Source organism: Primulina tabacum, chromosome 11, assembly GCF_025594145.1.
Source record: "Primulina tabacum isolate GXHZ01 chromosome 11, ASM2559414v2, whole genome shotgun sequence".
Lineage (NCBI taxonomy): Eukaryota > Viridiplantae > Streptophyta > Magnoliopsida > Lamiales > Gesneriaceae > Primulina > Primulina tabacum.
Genome location: NC_134560.1, coordinates 8,735,401 through 8,752,941, shown reverse-complemented (window position 1 = coordinate 8,752,941; position 17,541 = coordinate 8,735,401). Strand labels below are relative to the sequence as shown.

Here is a 17,541-nt window from a genome sequence, read left to right as displayed (position 1 = left end):
GCCGACAGGGCAGGGTGAATTTGTGCTTTATACCGATGCATCTAAGCTCGGATTAGACGCAATGTTGATGCAGCAAGGTCGGGTTATAGCTTATGCTTCCAGGAAGTTGAAAGTGCATGAGAAGAACTATCCGACGCATGATCTTGAATTAGCCGCAGTCGTCTTTGCGTTGAAGATTTGGAGACACTACTTGTATGGCGAGAAGTGTCAGATTTTCACTGATCACAAAAGTCTGAAATATTTCTTCACGCAGAAGGAGCTGAACATGAGGCAGAGACGGTGGTTGGAACTGGTGAAAGACTATGATTGCGAGATTAGCTACCATCCGGGTAAAGCCAATGTTGTGGCAGATGCCTTGAGCAGGAAAGTTGCTGTCATAGCTCAGTTATCAGTGCAGAGATCTCTTCAGTCTGAGATTCAGAGGTTTGGTTTGGAAGTTTACCATAAGGGCAGAGCATCAAGGTTGTCTAATCTGACAGTCCAGTCTTCTTTGCTAGACCGTATCCGGACAGGTCAGTCTTCAGATGAGCAATTACTAAAATGGAGACTGAAAGACTAAGCCAAGGGCAGTGTTCTTTACACAGTGGCATATGGAATTGTGAGATACAGAGGCAGAATGTGGGTGCCTAGTGTTGATTCGATCAGACAGGATATTCTGACAGTGGCACATGCCTCTCCGTATTCAATTCACCCAGGAGTTACCAAGATGTACAAGGACTTGCAGATTCTGTATTGGTGGTCGGGGATGAAGAGAGACATCCGCAGATTCGTATCAGAATGTCTTACTTGTCAGCAAGTGAAAGGTGAACATCAGAGGCCAGCAGGGATGCTTAAGCCACTCCCAATCCCAGAGTGGAACTGGGAGAACATCACGATGGACTTCGTCGTTGGATTGCCTAGATCAGTCAGAGGCTTTATTGCCATTTGGGTTATTGTGGATCGACTCACGAAGTCAGCGCACTTTTTGCCAGTGAAGACGACTTTCTCCATGACTCAATATGCGGAGCTTTATATCAGGGAGATAGTCCGTTTACATGGGTTCCCAGTTTCGATTGTGTTCGACAGGGACCCGAGGTTTACGTCGTCCTTCTGGAAGAGCTTACATGCAGCCATGGGGACAAAGTTGCTGTTCAGTACAGCTTTTCACCCGCAGAAAGATGGCCAGTCTGAGCGAGTGATTCAGATTTTAGAGGATTTGCTGAGAGCCTGTATGATTGATTTTCAGGGGACTTGGGAGTCTAAGATACCTCTAGTGGAGTTTACCAACAAGAATAGTTTCCAATCATATATAGGTATGGCTCCCTACGAGGCTTTGTATGGAATAAAGTGCAGGTCACCAGTTCATTGGGATGAAGTTGGTGAGAGAGCAGATCTTGGTCCAGAGATAGTTCAGCAAACTGCAGATGTGGTGGTCAAGATTCGTGACAGACCGAAGACTGCCCAAAGCCGTCAGAAGAGCTATACTGATAAGAGGAGGAGAGATCTCGAGTTTTCCGTTGGTGATCATGTATTCGTTAAGATAGCACCTATGAAGGGTGTAATGAGATTTGAGAAGAGAGGCAAGCTGAGTCCGAGATTTATTAGACCATTCGAGATTCTGGACAGAGTTGGGACAGTAGCTTACCGTGTAGCCCTTCCGCCGAATCTGGCTGGGGTACACAATGTGTTCCACGTCTCTATGCTGAGGAAATATCTAGCCAATCCTTCGCATATTCTGAGCTATGAGCCGTTACAGCTTGCTCCAGACCTGTCGTATGAGGAGCGACCGATTCAAATCCTAGACAGACAGGAGCGCAGACTCCGGAACAAAGTGACTAAGCTAGTCAAAGTCCAGTGGCTGAACCAATCGGTGGAAGAGGCCACTTGGGAGTCAGAAGCAGACATGAGGATTCGCTACCCGGAGTTGTTTGGTAAGATTTAATTTCAAGGACGAAATTTATATAAGTGGGGGAGGAACTGTAGTGCCCAAATTCAGTACACGTATAACACATGCATTCGTTTAATTATTAAATTGTTTAATTAATTTTAAATGAGTTTTAGCCATGCATAATTTATGAAAATACATTATTTTAAATTATTCATGTTTATATGATGCACGTTAAAATGTTTTACGAGTTTCATGTTTCAGGCGATTATCCGAGGCAGGATTGAGGAAAAGACCCGGTGACGATTTTTGGCAATTTCAAAAGATGGTATTTTATTTTAAGTCAAGGATGAGGCGTTTTAAATAATTTATTTAATTTTAGCAATTTAAAACCTTATTTATGTATTTAGTAATTTAAGAGTTTGGAACTTTTAAAATTACTGTGTAAGCATTTTAAATGGGGAGTTTAATTAAATTAGTGTGTGTTAACTTTTGATTAGTATTTAATTTAGTTAATTTAGCACTAATTCCTCCTAATTAAAAACACACACACACGTTACACACACTCACTTACACGTTTTTACACACACTAAAACACACAACACATCTACACATTCATGTTTTCAGATTTTTAAAGATAGGAAACCTAGGGTTCTCCATCTAAGAAGCAGCCGCCCCCTTCCCCTTTATTTTCCAGCAAGTTTTTGGCAATTTTATTTCAAGATAATCGAGTCACCATCGTTCCGGATCAACCTCGCTTTTTTCTCCGCTTCGGTATCGCCGTTTCGGTAAAGTTTATCATCAAAAGGCACGTATAAACTCTCTTTGATCATGTCATATTATGTGTTGCATTATTTTACGCGTGAAAATTCATGTATGTTGTTCATAGTTTGAGCGGTTATTTGTTTGGATCGATTTTGAAGGAAAAGTTTTAGATCTAAATCACGTTTTATTGTTCTTATTAAAACTGCGAATTTTCGGTCAAGATTTTGGGAAAACTTTCAACGCAAAAAACGTAGAACTTTTCGATACCTTCGATTTGATATAAAATTCAAAATTTTTGGACGAAAATTGAGTGAGTAATGACGTTTTTCGTGGGACTAGCTCAAACTGCGAATTTTAAGTAAATTGTGTTCTTGAAGTTATTTGTTGCAGGCTTCGTTGGGGATCGACGGGTGATCATTGCTGCGTATAGGTAACTCTGGTAATGATGTTTGGAGTATTTTTGAGGTTTCAATTCATGTCTTTAGGCTCTTTAATTCATTAGGAGTCGTAAGAAAAGATTTTGTGTCAATTGCCGTGTTTTCGGGTTGTATGTGTCGTAGGGTGGACGTCGTCATTTTTGGGGTGTTCGTACGAGTTTAGTTCAATGCTATGGTGTCTTAGGATGGTCTCCAGGTGTTTAATTTCGTTCCATTAGTTGTTCGTTTGGGAAAATAGACATTTCGTAAGCTTTCCTCGCAGGTTCAGAAAAGTCGAGGCCACACGGATCCATACACGGACCCTGACACGGGGTCCGTGCCTTTGTCTTCCTTTGAAGTGTCAACCAATCGAGTCTACACGGACCCTCTGACGGACCCAGACACGGGGTCCGTGTCCTCACTTCTTCCCAAGTTTCAATTTTGCGCACCTACACAGACCCTCACCCGGACCTCAGCACGGGGTCCGTGCCTTCCCTTTTCTTCACGAGTCATTCCACCGCACCTACACGGACCCTGAGCCGGACCTGGGCACGGGGTCCGTGTACTTGAGTTTTTGGGAAATATTATGGTATGCTTTGAGGTTGATGTCTTGGTTTATTGTAATGTTTAATAATGTCGAGTCACGGGAATTTTAGAACGCCCTAGGGAAATGTATGAACTCGTGAGTAAGCTTTTTTGTTACGTCTAAGTTACACCCGTTAAGTTTATGAATTCACGTTAGTATGTTGCAGCAACGACCCCGGTCGAAGTCCAACGAATCCCTCAACGCCAAGTAAGTATGTTGACGTGCAAGAAAATATTTTAAGTTTTTGAGGTATGCTAAATGTCTTGTGACCAAATTGAATGGGTTTGGAAGTCGGTGAACGTGGCCGAGGACCTCTCCACCCCATTAAATTATGAACGGGTTAGATCGTGGTTGGAAAGCATTAAATTATGAACGGGGACCAACCAGCCCGTTAAATTATGAACGGGGATCTCATGTATGTGGCAATGGATACGTCCCTGTCAGCCCAGTACTGTGGTTTGTTTGATCAGGCGTTTATTATGTATGGGTCACTTGCTTTGAAACATCCTCTACGCAAAATGAAGTCATGTATGTTTAAGTATGAACAAGTACGCAAGCATGTTTATGTAAGCTTTTAAGTTATGGCACGTCTATGTATGTATGCAAGTTCAAGCTCATTTCAAATCCAAGCTTCAAGTATGTATGTTCTATTTTAAAGTTGCATGCGATTTTATTATGTATTACTTGCTATTCTCAGTTTATACGTGTTGAGTCTTTAGACTCACTAGACTTGATCGATGCAGGTGAGGATGTCAATGAGGAGACAGGAGGTGGGGACCAAGGAGCAGGCTTGGACTGAGCGGGAGGCTAGACCCGAGGACCGCCCACGTTATTTTAAGATTTTAAGCATGAAAATATTAATACTCTGATTTTACGTTTTGATACGAGATGTTTTGAGCAAGCTTTTCTTTTAGCAAAATTTTTATTGGTGAATGGATGATGTAGTGACGACCGTATTGATTTTATTTTCGTATTCAAGAAAATTTTTAATTTTTCCGCAAATTTTAAGTAGTAAAAGTACGGTACGTCACAGTAACAGTGGCCACCCGTGCCAGGAACGTTGCAACGCAACATCAAGTCGCCACTCATCCATGCACGTAGCGTCGAGGGTACGGGAGCTACCTGCTCAGCTCTCATGCAAGTCATCTGGAGTGCTAATCCTACCCACCCGCTCCATCGATGACGCAACAACTCGATAGATCAATATCAATATCAATAGCAATCAACGGAGTCAAGGCTCGAAATGTTGTACACTAATAGTATCAACTCAAATAAATGCATGAATGCAATTACGTATTTACATAAGCACATAAGGCACGCCACAACTCATTACAACGTACTTAACGTCATTTCACATCATATAGACGTCATAATAAAACAGTCATCGTACCTCAATTAAACACTTAATTTACCACCTAAATATCTTAAGGATTTCTCGAAGAATTCAATCCTGTGGCAAATAATACATTTCATATCAAATTCCATTTATTTTTTCAATATTTGATAATTTAGCCTAAAATTCCGAAAATCCATAATTTAGGCTTTAAAATTCCAAAAATTCATCGCAAAGTCAAATATAACGATTTATTTAACTTAAATCTCTCAAAACCGGACAACTTGAAAGTTCAAAAATTCAATCATATCGAATCTGAAATTTTCGATATTTACTAAGAATTTCCAAAATTTCCATTTTCTATTTCTAATGCTATAAACGCATCCCAATAACAATTTATCATTTCAAAATATCATAAATCCCTAATTAATAGGCTAAAAATTCGAAATATTATCTAATTAAATTTCGAAAATTAGCTTAATACCTCCAATCGGCTACGATATAGCACCTACAATCAATAATCCAATATATATTAATTATTGGAACTCAATTGAATTAAAATGCCCAAAATTCGAAACCCTAAAATCTGAATTTTTACCTCAAACACTTCAAATTTCGAATACAACTATACAATCAGTTGTCCAAGCTCGAAATATCACGAAATCGAGGCGAAGAACAAAATTCGAAAAAGTCATGACCGAAGGGTTCGAACAGGGTTGTTGAGAAACCTTGCAAAATGGGTATCAATAGATAGCTCTCATCACGGGCTTTCCAAATATGTATTTAGTTTAATTTTTGGGCGATCGGAGCAACCACAATCGATGGAAGAAGATTTGAAATTGAGAAAGAAAGAAAACGAATGTGGGGACCCGGACGCTAATCAATTCTTAATCGTCATCAGGATCAATTTACTAATCAAGTAATTAGGGTCATAAATTTTTTTTTTTCCTTTTTAATGCGGAATGTAGTGAAATCAAACTAATATACAACTCAGTATAAAATAAAGTACAAGTCATGTACCATCTACACAGCAGTAAAAACTAGGGTTCAACATCTAAATATCAAGTGTCACAACCCTATATACATCAAAGTCCGAAGTCTCCACTCTATCACGATCTCTCCTCATCTTCTGGACCCTGATCCTGTCCCACATGTTGTCATGTACACATACAAACAAAACGACAGCCGGATAACTCCGGTGAGAATAAAATCCCAGTATAAATCAACGAACATGGAATCATATAAACAGTATAAAAACATGTAACAAATATCAGTAATATGTATCAAAATCAGAAACATAATCAATATCAAACTGTTGACAATGCTCGTGACTCCACAACTCAGACTAGACTCAATCCTAGTCTAAGGATCCCGGTTTCCAGATGTGGTATTCCTATATCGACCAACAGTAATAGAAAAGACTCCAGTTCTATCCACGTCGATATAACCAAACATCTAGTGTCCTGACCTAACCGTCATGGACTGTGGCTCTATCGCCAATATTCTATCTTGTGACATCGTGCAATGTGCCCGTGGCGATCCCGCCACTATCAGGCACATCTGTCCCAAGATTTCTACACCATCTAGTGACATCGTGCAATGTTCCCGTGGCGATCCCACCACTATCAGGCACTTCTGTCACAAGATTACTCGTCTAATACCTGCTATCTATAATTCAAGAGAACAAGTATATCAATCAAATCAATGCAATAAAATAAAGTATGTGCTTTAGGAAAACTCAAGTCTAAACCGACTCAAGTCGATCTCCCAATACTACATTGAATTATACCTTCCGTTTGTAGTCTCGGTCTGAAGAAATATCAGTTCTAAACTCAAGACTGTCTCTGTAAATCTGAAACGATATATTGAGAATCATAATATCAATGTTCTATTCTCAATTCAACACTGAATCTGATTAATCTGGATTCAATTCAAATCACGGTATAACGGAACAATTTCAGTATCACCGTCACTATCATATCAACAGACCTCAATTACAAATCATAACTCATATCTGATATAGTCTGTAACTCATTCATAATCTAAATCTGTCCGATTTCAAATCAATATAATCAGAAAATCATAACAATTCCATAATCAGTTTGTTTCTCAATCTGACTTCGATTCTATGATGTCTAACATGTCAAGAACATCATAAATGAATCCTATTCAATTCTGACAATGACATAATTTCAAAGCATGTCAAAACGTAGCAAAACTTACGTCAAGTTGTAGCCTATGTTGATAGGATTGCAGTACTGAAGTCAGATTACAATTCGGACGGACGGATTGAAGTATAAAGGCGTAAGGATTTTTCACTCTTTCACAGAAACCTTTTCTCGATTCCTTCTGCTGGTTTTTGAAGAATATAGCAAGATATACGTATATATATATCAAGTTGCTCGGTTAATGATACGTGTCTATTTTTCATGAATTTCGGTCGGCGCTCGGGCGGTGCTAAACTACCGCTCGAGCGCGGCATTCTCTGTCCGAGCTCCTTCGGATTACACATTGGCGCTCGGGCGGTCACAAACTACCGCCCGGGCGCCACATCTTCTGCCCGAAGCATGCTCCCGTTGCACATTGGCGCTCGGGCGGTTATTTTCTACCGCTCGGGCGCCAATAATTCTGTCTCAAAATTGCACCCTTCATATGTTTTGGCCAATCTGGTCTCCTAATAGCCCGTCTATAACTATATCAATTCATAATCAAGAATCTCATATTAACATGATATAAAATCTCGGACATTACAACGAAGCTTCTAGCAGAAGGTTACGGGAGATAGGAGAGAAAATTCAAGTTCCTTTCTTTTTTTTTTTTTTTAACTTACTCAACATGGGCTGGGCTTGGGTGTAATGTGTTTGGGCTGGGCTCTCACAAGAGTCCACTGCAATATCTGCATGGTTGTTCTTCTTCTGGTGTGAGCTATGTTAAAACTGCCGCTCACCACTGATCACTAGCATCCGTATATAATACCAGATCATCTTCATCCTGAGGAATAGCCATTTTCGGAAGATGTTTACAAATCTCCTTTAATTGACTAAGTTATTGGGTGTGTTCTCTCGTCCATATAAATTTCGCATCTTTTTTCAATAATGGACTAAACACTTTTCTGTGTTTTGCTAGGTTTTTGATAAACATCCCAGCAAAAGTAACAGCTCCAAGAAAACTTTGAAGTTCCTTCTTTTCTTTTAGCTCATTTGGAAAATTTTGCACTTTTTCTACTATATGATTCTGCAAAATTATACTAGACTCATCAATCTCTATTCCGAGGAATTCAATCTTTCTTGTAGTAATGACTGCTTTCTTTTCTGATAAAACCAGTCTTTTCTTTTTACAAACATCCAAGAAAATCTCTAAATGTTTAATATGTACTTTCATATATTTAGATACAATTAACATATCGTCAATATAGACAAACATAAACTTAAAATAATCTTTAAATAGATTATCCATTTTTCTTTGAAATATCTGAGGTGAATTAGTCAATCTCATTGGTAATACTTCCCAAATATAGTATCCTTGCGGGGTGGAGATAGCTGTGAATTTCTTGGTTTCCTCGTGCATCCGAATTTGATAAAATCCGGACTTACAATCGAATTAGAGAAGAACTTTGCATTGCATATGCAACTGATTAGATGTTCTCTAATAGGTATAAAATACCCATAAAACTCCATAATCTTATTAATTTCTTGGTAATTAATAACTAATATGGGTTTATTTCTTTTTATCTCACCATGATTTCTTACCAGAAATCCCGGACTGCTATATGGTGAAATTCCTTCTTTGATCAAACCAAGGTCGAAATTTTTCATGATTATAATCTGCATACCCATTTGATCAATTATGTTCATTGGGATTGATTTGCGTCGGACACACTCATACTCTTTGTCTTTCTTAATGTTAAGACAAGCTTTGAGCTGATTTTTATCACACTGTGCCAAGGGATCTTCATTGTAATTTTCATTGATCCATTTCTTAACATCTTCAAGTGATACCTTTGATTCAAACCATAACTCATTCTGATATAGAGCTATCTTAAGATATTCTATTTCTTCAGGTTGGAGCTGTTTATCTTCTCTTAATTAAAGCATTTTTTCTCCAAATCTTCTAGAATCCTTCATTTTTGGGTTCAAAAGTTTTACTTCATCACCACGCTTGCTACGAAATTGAATGGGCAATTTTCTGTAAAATGTCTCTCTTAGTATCTGAACTATGATTTTGTTATCACAATGTATTGTGAACACTAATCTTCTAGTCTCATTTTCTTGCGTATAGGACTTAAACATTTGTAGTTTCATAGCAGAATGTCAGCTCCAGTATCATGAAAATAAATCGGTGGTGTTTTTACCTTATACCAATGCGTTTGTCCAGCACCTCAGATCTCGATTCCCGTCATCTTAATCCTCTTACATAAGATTAAGATTCTTCTGAAAAAATCTCTTCCAGAAATCTTTGGCAATTCTTCTTCCAAATTATTTGAAAAAACTCCTCTTTTTGCTGTACAGATTCCAGCCCCTGAATCAATATAAGCAGCAAAGTATTCTGCTTTATATTGTTTTTATAACATCCCTACTAGAATGTATATCGAGAATGGGCTTGTGGTCATTGGATTTTCCACATCCTATCTTCTGCCATAAACTTCATTTCATATTCTAGACATTTTCAAGATTTATGTTCCTCGAGAAACTCTAATCCAAGAACCAATCGATCTGATTTTTTTCCTGGAATTTCTTTGATATGAACTTCCAATGCTCTTATATTAATCATTCCTTGGTAAGTTCCTATCATGAATTGTTCTAAATAGTATATGGTATTACAAGGAAATTGATTCCTTTGTTTCGTAATATCAAATATTATTTCTACTTTCTTCCACCCTTCTGGGCATCTAAGCTTTCCTGTTGTGGAAAAGCTTTTTGGCTCCTGTTGGGTTTCTTGGACAGGCGTTTTCCCCCAATATATAACTAGTAATTCTATCTTCCTGAAAAGATAGTCTTCTTGATTTCAATCTAAGACTTTGATTCCTCTATAGAATCCGTATGTCTTGTATTTAAATATATGTTTTTTGTATTAAAGGAAACTCAACTTTTTCTGGATAAATTGTCTGAAAAACATTTCCAAATATCTCATGTATTTCAATGAACTCATTTGTAATAAACAATTCTGAATGATGTGTATTAGATAGAGCATATGAAATTTGATAGGTAATAGAGTATGGCCTATCACCCTCTTTCATCGGCCTTTTTTATTTGAAGTTCTGATGCAACGTCAAAGCTCGGCTAAAATCTCGATCTGTCAGGTTGTATGCAATTCTTGGATAAATTACTCCTACAATTTTCCTGCACAGAGATTTTCTGAGATAGTTCCCAGTACTGAATCTTGAACGTTACTCATTCTTTTATCGCATATGGCGATATCAATATGTGAACCTATTCCTTTTTCAAAAGTAGATTTTATCATTATCTGGATTGCTCCAATATGGATCCATGACATGGTTCGTGCTACTTCTATCTTGAGTTTTTGTAATTCTTCCTTAATTTCTTCAGAAGGAATTAACTGGATCTCCATTCTATTTCCCGTGAGTTCCATTGGGATTGTCATTTCCCTTCTGGAAACTTTATAGATTATATGATGCTTTCTATTTCTTAGACAAAGACTTCCTAAGAATTTTTCTATCTGTCCTGCAGAGAATCTCTGATATCTTTGTAGACCAGGAATTTCTCTCATGATCCTCTGGACCATGTTATGAGATATTGTTGTCTGACTAAAGAAACCAAACAAATCTTCATGTGTTTCGTGTCGAAAAACCTCGTCTTCAGCCAGATTATGATTCTGATCCATCAGATCCTTCCTTACTTAAGACTTCTTCTTCTTCATATATACTTTCATCTGAGATAATATCCTCAAATCGGTATACATGAATAAGATCCTTATAACAAACTGCTTCTTCAATATCTGGGGTTAGATCGAAGCATTTTATTCCCTTTTTTTCATTTTTTGGAAAGTTGGTTGAGATATGACATCTTGCTCTACATGTCCAGCAATTACAATCTTTAAAACTTTCATTAGCTCGAGTATGAGCTCTTCTGAAAGTTTTCTTTGTATGTGTTCTTCCTATGCTTCGAGATCTACTCGATGCTTGGGATGATATCATACTTCTTGATGGTCCACTTCTTTGCCCAGATTTATAAGATCTGGCCTTTTGTCTAGACCAAACTGTTCTTGGTTTCCAAGAACTTCTCCCATTTTTAGCATAATGATGAGTTCTAAAACTTTTCATCTTCTGCCTTTATAGTTTACTTCCAATAATTGTTGGAAGATCATTTTTCTTAAAACACAAATGAGTACATTTGTTAATACCCCTTAATCGTTTGTAATTCTTTTGTAATGTTGTCATATGACACAATTCTGTCAATTTTCCTTTGAGGAAAGAGGCTCTTCATGCCAATGTATCTTGATTGCCAGGGACATATTCCCTTATGAGCATTTTCCTCCAGGGACTTGGCATTTTGGCGAAGAAAAGCTGCATGGCTATATCTTATTCAACCCCTTAATTTCATCTATATTTAGTGAATAACTTAATGTACTCATCCACTAAAAATATTTCATGTAATTCAAGACTATACAGAGCTTGAGTATATTTCTTTTTCTTCTCTGTATCTTGACTGTTAAAATAGTCTACCCCTATAAATTGTGCTTTAAAAAGGGTAGTCATTCTTCCGCCTATCTCACTAAGAGATTCTCCAGCTAGGACTGATTCTTTGGTTTCTACCGAAGTCATGTCCCAAGCAATTTTAACTGATCTCACAAGACTCATTTCCAGAAGTTTATTGAATCCCTCTCTATTGAGATCAAGTATTCCTGCTGTGATTCTCATAGCAGATGTCCAATCATCTATGAGATCTTCTCTGTTTTTGAAATCTAATACATCTAGGTTGAGCATTACTCCATAATGTATAGGTTCTAAAACATATTTTCCATAGGGTGTTTGGTGCGAAGTAATTTGATTATTCCTTGACCTTGTTCCCACTGGGTGTGACTCTCCACCAGTATGGAAATTGGTTTGGGATTCTCTCATATTTATATTTTGACATCCTACACTTTCCCTTGGTGGTTCCTGAGAACATGAACAGGTTATGAAGGGTTGTTCACCTCCCATTGTGTTCATCTTCAGATCCACGACCTTGAGATTTGCAAATGATTCTGCAAGGTCTTGGAGATCCTAGAGACTAATCCTTTCTAAAGTTGTCATCAGATTAATTTCTTCTCTAAGACAGATTTAATTAGATTTTTCATTTTTTCTTCTTCAGTTAAAGGTTTTAGCATAACTTTGCCCTTCCCTCGTTGATGTAACAGAGGTTCAGTACCAAAGGATGGTGACTTTCTTTCTGAAGTCCTTCTGCTAGAACTTGCTTGTTGTTCTAGGGTTTGAAGTCTTGTTCGAATATACTTTAATATTCCAAGAATTTTTTCCTGGTTTTCAAGGATTTTATCCATATTTTGGGGTACATAATACAACATATTGTCATGATTCTGTACTGTCTTTTGCATTTCTCTAAGATCTCCGGAGAGTTTAGAGAAATCCGGTACTATTTCTAGAAACCTGTTATTTTGAATCATAAGTTTACCTTAGGACCCTGATAAGTTCTTTTTTGATATCTAACATTGGTTAGATCTTCGTGTTGCAAATATTCCAGAGTTTTGGAATAATTCCTGTAAATAAGTAATCTCGAACCTGGGTTCGGATTCATGTAATTTGAGAAAATTATCTTCATCAATCATTTAATACTCAGTAATAATAAATTTGTATGTTTGAAATAATTTTACATAGGCTCAGATACTATTTTCGCCCAGAAATTCGATCATTATAATATATAAGGGTGTTTTTGTAATTTTTTTCATTTGACGGAGTTTAGGCAAAGTTTTGTAGGTGTAGAAAGTAGGATAAAATTCAGTTTGAGTTTAGAGATTTAATTATAATTTTCCCCTGATTTGAATGATTACCCAAATCACCTGAAGCCATCTGAATTATGTGGCCCCAATTTTTGTTCGTTGTGTCTTTACGCTATTTGCGAATTCTTATACTATTTTATTTCCACATATATTAATTTTTTGAGTAAATATTATGTATTATTTTATTCCTTCATAGTTGCATTCTTGCCGTTTAATTAAAATGAGAGCATAAGGATTCTGAAATTTTCTTCCAAAATTTACAAAACTCGACTCGATCCGGAAATTATGTGAAGCTCAGTCGATTGCTTATTTGTAGAAATTTTTTTGGTTAATGCCCACACATAACAAAACAAATAAATAATAATTAAAAAAATGAGCCGTCCACATTTGGATATGATTTTCCTACCCGCATTAGGTTCGAGTAATATTCCAAAATAAAGAATCACCCAAAAAAACTCAATATATCGAGATATATTAAAGGAAACACTATAAAAAAATAGTCATACAACAATACATCAAAGACAACGATTTTTTATTAAAACTGTTGTCTTTTTTTCTTTTAACAATGGTTTCAACGGTTTATAAAAGCATTGTCTATTACAGGATATATTTACTTCATCATAGTTCCATAACAACGAAGTCGTTCACATCAATTAATTCATCAAAATACAAAACCTGTGAAGTTATACAAGACATTTATTTCGTCAATCAATGTAAACTATGCAGTTTTATATAAGCTATTACTTCTGCCATTTATGAAATCGATGAAGTAAAAGACGTTTTACTTTGGCATCGTCGGTCTAATTCCGGACCGATTTTCCTTCATTGAACCAGCCAAAAACTTCGCTAATTACTTGGATATGACTTCGGTTATAATGCGAAGTAAAATGGTATCCTATTATTTCACGTGCGTCTACTTCGACAATTATCTATCTATGACTTCATTGAATATACGAAGTAAATCAAGGAAATTCTACTAGTGTATATAAGAAACCGTCGCTAATTCATACATTAAACTGTCGCTAATTATGATAGCTACGAACCGTTGTCTTTAAACGCACTTTCAACAACACACTCAGTTACAACAGTTTTAAATGGCAAACGACAACGGATGTCGTTTAGCGTTTTTCTTGTAGTGGTTGAAATTGTTTATTCTTGTTGAACTTGTTTATTTTTCTCATTTTGAAATTTTGGGTGTCGTTTTGCTTTGTTTTTCTATTTATTTTGTTTAAATATATTTAATGTTTAGCTTGAAAACATTAAATATGTATTAAAACGTATAAAACATCAAAGTTATTGGATGAAAGCCAAATTTTAATAAATTAAATTAGAAAAATCCAAAATAAACAAAACTAAATGGACAAAAATTACAATTTATGTAAACGATTAAAATTTATTAAATAATCATCTCTCCATCTAATATATGCTTAACTAAATTTGAATTTCTATCTCTCAACCTTTTTTCAGATAAAAATTGAAGTCGTCCATGAAAGTAACATTTGGCAAATAAAGTAATTATTTAGACGTCTCTTGTTTAATATATACAATACAATATATTATTAAAGAAAATTATTTCCCACTATCAAAACATTCTTATTATTTTTGTAAGAACCGATTTTTAGCATGCAATTAATAACTATAAGGAGATTGGTAAGATTTGATTTATTGTATTAAATAAGATATACATATGGGAAAATCATTGATTGTTGGAACCTTTTTTATCAAGTCAATCCAATTAGGACCAAGGCATGCAAATTTCGAAATTTTGGAAAAGGTGATTTGCAAGATTAATATATCCTAAAAAAATCTAGAAGATTGAGGCATTATATTACAAGCAATTTTCGAAAATCCTACAAGATTATATGACTAATTATTGTGATGGGTAGATACATGATTAATTGGAAGCAAATCATCAAAGGTTGCTCAAAATCCTTTCCATCTAAGCAACCATATTGTAAGTCAAATTAAGAGCAATGGATTAGGGAATAAAAACCTCACAACCTAGGTAACTGAAATTTTCGAAATTTGGGCAAGGATTTAGAGTCAAATTTGTAAGATATGGCATGAATTATGGTATGATTTGAGTACCAAATTTAGACCCTCTCCCTCCACCTATAAATACTCCATCATCCCTACTCATTCCCTACTCAAGATTTTCGAAATTCCCCTTGCTGAAATCTCGAAAATTTCAGCATCCCCTAGTCGAAACTCTGCCCAAATATCGTCCCAACGTTAGCATAAAAGTCGAACCGAAGCGCTGCCCAGACAAGGAGCGAGAAGCAACCTAAATCCCGAAGCCAAGCATCTTCGTTTTTCTAGCACTCAAACACTGTAAGTGGGCTTGTTTTTAAACTTAAAGTTTCGAATTTTATGCATGTGATTTTCAGTTTTTGATAAAAACTTCGGTCGAGTACAATTATTTTCCTACTCCTTCTTGTGTTATGTCATTCGGTTTTAAGCACTGTGAGGAGTCGACTGTATATGGGTGGGAATCCCAACCATGATGTACCCTTACGCGGTGGGGGATGTAACCGCTATATGGCCTCGCCCCCTTAGAAGAGTAAAAATTAGGGACTGGCGTCAGTAAACCATAGAAAGTTAGATAAATCACAGTGGCTGGTAAATGTTATGCATGTTTATGAAGTATGTATGCAAGTCATGTGTTTCGAAATTTATGCATGTTGTTTTATTGTGCTCGATATTCACCCACTTGCTGAGTATTCCCAAATACTCACCCCCCTTACAACCCTTCCCAGAGAAACTTGAAGAAGAAATTGAGGAGGAAGAGTCTGAGCAGTTCTGGGGATGGTGAATGCTCAAGAAATCAGATTAAGTTTAAGATTATTATTATGCAGTTTTACGTTTCCGCATTAAACTATGTCGTTTTTTTGAGATTTCGGTTTTGTAAAGACAATGTTTCCTTTGGATTGAAATTATGATATATAAACTGGTTCGGTTTATACTGTGCTACGAAAGGCTTGTTGTTTTGATTGTGTGATTGTTAAACAACGTCGGTGTCAATCCCGAGTCTCGGGGCGTGACAATTTTTGTGAAAATAATTTTAAAGAAAATATGGAAAAAAAATTATGATTTTATTTGGAAAAACAATTTTTATTTTATGATATAAATATAATTTAACTTCCGCTTGTAATTTAAATAGTATGGAAAATCGCTTAAAAAACCAGAACATTTTTTATTTTATCTTCTTATTTTATAATACAAATATTCAATGCTGTACTGAGAGTAACAATTCTGGTGCATTTTTATACAAGATGTTTGCGTGAATTCAACGAAGCATGCCAGGTTCTTTTGCTCAGCATAGAAAAAGTTAAAGAAATGCCGAGTACTTGGCTGACTAATGAAATAGCAAGAAACAAACAAAACAAATCAATATAGAAGTATAATAATTTGATACATGAATCAAACTTAGCGTGAACTCTGACACGATCTTTCCTTAATCGAAACAATGCAGAAATAATGAATTCAAAGGATTAAAATAGATAAAAAAAAAGAAGTAGAAGAGAAAATCATCAACGGTTCTTTAGGCAGGCAATTGATCAGAACTTGGACTGAATCCAATCCACTGTTTTAGTATCGACCTGGAATGATTTCGCAAGAAGATCGTTCGCAATAGCAGGCTTCGATCCGAAAACCGCATTGCCAATGGTGATAACCCCTGGATTTTGGCTACTAAGACCGACAATGGCTATCGCATTACCGTATCCAACGTTTCTTTGGAAGTGAACGAGACCTTTCGGGAACACGAACACGTCTCCTTTCTGTAGTACTTTTCGGGTAAGGTTATTTCCCGGGTTCGAGGTCACAAACCCCATCTCAAGACTGCCTTCGATAACTGTCAGAATCTCGGTTGCTCGAGGGTGAGTGTGCGGTGGGTTGATCCCCCACGGCGCAAAATCAATCCGGGCCAAGGAAATTCCAAGAGTGTTCAGGCCTGGAATTTGAGCCACGGTGACTGGTGTCACTTTTGACCCCACAGGATTTGAAGTGTTGCCTGCTAAATGAAGGCCGGCAAAGAAGAAATCGTTTGCTTGGACGATTTTCGAGTCCTTGCATGCAAAACCATTCACCAGCGCTGCAATCACGTATACAAATTTTTACGGAAACGATTAGCACAAGATACATATAAAAGCATGCATAAAAATGACTATCTAACGTTTGTTGACTCCAGGTTCTCGTACCAGGGCCGTTCGGATCAGCGACGCAGAAATCCTGAAGAGGGCTCGGATCAGATGCGAAAGCAATAGAACAGGTGGCGACTAATAGCACAAACAAAACGAAACGGGACACCATTTTTCTTTTTGCTGTAGAAGATGAGTGTGTTTTCTCAGATGCAGATGCTAGCTATAACATTCAAGGCTGATTTTATAGATGAAGCAAGTTAGTGGATAACTGCCGGTGCTGCCGTCCTGTATCACAAATGAACAAAAAGACTCGTCTCATAGTTCACAATCCACCGTGTTGAAATGGTAAAAGCTGCTAATATTGATTTGCATATTAATCATCGATTAAATAAAAAATGTTTGATTTCATTTTCCCTATCAAAAAATTGACAAATCCCATTTAAATATATTTGAGACAGAATTCACTAATTAAAATAAAATTA

The 17,541-nt window shown here is 36.6% G+C and overlaps 1 protein-coding gene across 1 annotated transcript; it reads right to left on the bottom strand.

The window, feature by feature from the left end:
* Positions 1-16,467: 16,467 nt before the first annotated feature.
* LOC142518646 (putative germin-like protein 2-1) lies at positions 16,468-17,250 on the bottom strand. Its single transcript, XM_075621437.1, has 2 exons — positions 17,117-17,250; positions 16,468-17,010 (listed from the first exon to the last, which is right to left on the bottom strand). Exons 1-2 carry the CDS (start codon positions 17,226-17,228, stop codon positions 16,475-16,477), a joined length of 648 nt encoding a protein of 215 aa, XP_075477552.1. The 5' UTR covers positions 17,229-17,250; the 3' UTR covers positions 16,468-16,474.
* Positions 17,251-17,541: the final 291 nt, after the last annotated feature.

Excerpts from the sequence above, each read along its gene's own strand:
- LOC142518646 (XM_075621437.1), bottom strand. The coding sequence starts at position 17,228 with ATGGTGTCCCGTTTCGTTTTGTTTGTGCTATTAGTCGCCACCTGTTCT. Across the intron at positions 17,011-17,116 it reads CGCTGATCCGAACGGCCCTG|CGCTGGTGAATGGTTTTGCA; the intron begins GTACGAGAACCT and ends ACGTGATTGCAG.